General features: G+C 45.0%; 1 protein-coding gene across 1 annotated transcript; it reads right to left on the reverse strand.

Annotated features, from left to right (window-relative positions):
- Positions 1–393: 393 nt before the first annotated feature.
- H257_17431 (hypothetical protein) lies at positions 394–1,063 on the reverse strand (the record flags this gene model as incomplete). Its single annotated transcript, XM_009846231.1, has 3 exons — positions 394–397; positions 463–965; positions 1,049–1,063. 3 exons carry the CDS (start codon positions 1,061–1,063, stop codon positions 394–396), a joined length of 522 nt encoding a protein of 173 aa, XP_009844533.1.
- Positions 1,064–1,924: the final 861 nt, after the last annotated feature.

The raw sequence follows: 1,924 nt of genomic DNA on the forward strand, positions 1-1,924 counted from the left end.
GACTTAAATACGGAACAGGGTGTTGTAAGCATGAAAGTAGTCTTTGTACTACGATCTGCTGAGATTTAGCCTTCGTTCCACGATTTGTTCATATTTATATGAACATTTCTCCCCCCACAAACAACCACATCATAATAAACAATAAACTTCAATAAGAATCACCTTAATTCCGGCGTGATGTATGCCGTTAAAGCATCTGGCGTAGTGTATGTCAAGCTTATAGCTTTATCAAACACTTGTAAGTCCACGACCAAAAGGACTTGGGGTTAACCCCGAGAACCCTCGGGGTTAGCCCCCCTCCTGAATCCATTGCGCTGGTTGCCGAGTGCTGAAACGCACGTTTGCATTTTCGTAACGATATGCGACATTTTACGTTACAGCAATTTTGCCCAATCAACTATTGACATCCAAAACAATTTAATTAAATTTCGCAAGACGGCTTCATCACAATTTGGTTGTAACCCCGGCCGGCTTTCTCCCCGGTTCATTGTACCGTTCGACCGGATCGATAGAACGGCTGTCATGCGGTTGGAGTGGTTTTGAGACTTGTCAACCTTGGACGATCCCCCGACCTTGGCAAGAGTCTTGCCAGGTGGCATATCATAGTACACCGACGGCTTGTCAACATTGATAATGTCAGCATGGGCAGTTGACGCAAACTTGGCCCAAAAGTGAGATGCGAACTTTTCATGGATCTCACGTAACTCGCCTTGTTTGACTTTGAAGACACATGGGACTCTTTGGGAGAACTGGTATCGTTGGGAAAAGCGTTGGCAGAGTCGCATCAGACTGTGGTAGACACGGTCTTCCGTCTTCTTGGCGGCAAGGTAGTCGGTCAACCAGTCCTGGTGATGAGTCTTCATGTAGGTGATGAGGTGTGTGTGTGTGAGGTGGTGTTCTTGTTCGCGAACTTCATTCATGAACGCGTTCAGGTCCTTGGCAAATGGCACAAGCTCATGGTGGCCCTATCCACCAAGCGCGAGGCGCTTCTTGTTCGCTTTGGACTCCAGAATTGCGTCTCTGTTTTGCAGCCAACGCCGCCATGTACTCCACTTGATGCCATGAGCCCGGCTGTACCCTTTGGAGGACATCGTGGATGGGTCATACTCCATGAGGAACCGTTTACGGTCACCATTGCTCGCTTGGACACGCATTTCAAGTGTTTGTTTTTGGCGGTTCATTTGAAAGGAGCCAATCAGCGTTGCTCAGTATTGCTCATATTATTCGTTATATGTTGTGATGTATTGGTGAATGCTATTTTTGGATTTCATGATGTCTAATACAATTGGTAGGTATAATTTATTCTTTGTGTTTTTACTTTGACGCACTAATAAAACTTATTTCACAGCGTTTTCGCTGCTGGCTAACCAATACTAGTATTCCTTAGTCCCACTAGGAGTGATTGCTCCCCTGGTTGGGGGACGTCTTACGTTCTTTACGGGAACAGTTTGGCGCGAAATACCCGTTTCTCCTAATGGGTGAAACTGGGGTCATCACGGGAATTGAATCCGGGTCACAGCGAGTGACGTCAGATTCTCAAACACCTAGTCTAATGGACGACCTTGATGGGCGACCTTGGAAGTGGATCGCAATTTCTGCATCCACCTCGTCAAACGAGGGTGGTTTACATGATTAACGAAATTTCAATATAATTCTGCTTTATATATATGATGTACCCATCGACATATTTGGCAGCCGACGACTTTAAGCATACAAATTGCTTACTTATTTATTCATCATATCATGCGTGTTGTTGTAGGCAAAATTGTCACCCATTGGCTAAAATAATGCATTTTCAGCATTCAAAAACTCATTGACATGGGAATATTATTATACTGGAAACCTGCCTGAGTACCACGGGGCCACTTATTCCGTCGTTATCTGTAATTCGATTGCACTCAACACGAATGCTTTGGGTGATCAA

Source organism: Aphanomyces astaci (genome assembly GCF_000520075.1).
Source record: "Aphanomyces astaci strain APO3 unplaced genomic scaffold supercont1.106, whole genome shotgun sequence".
Lineage (NCBI taxonomy): Eukaryota > Oomycota > Saprolegniomycetes > Saprolegniales > Verrucalvaceae > Aphanomyces > Aphanomyces astaci.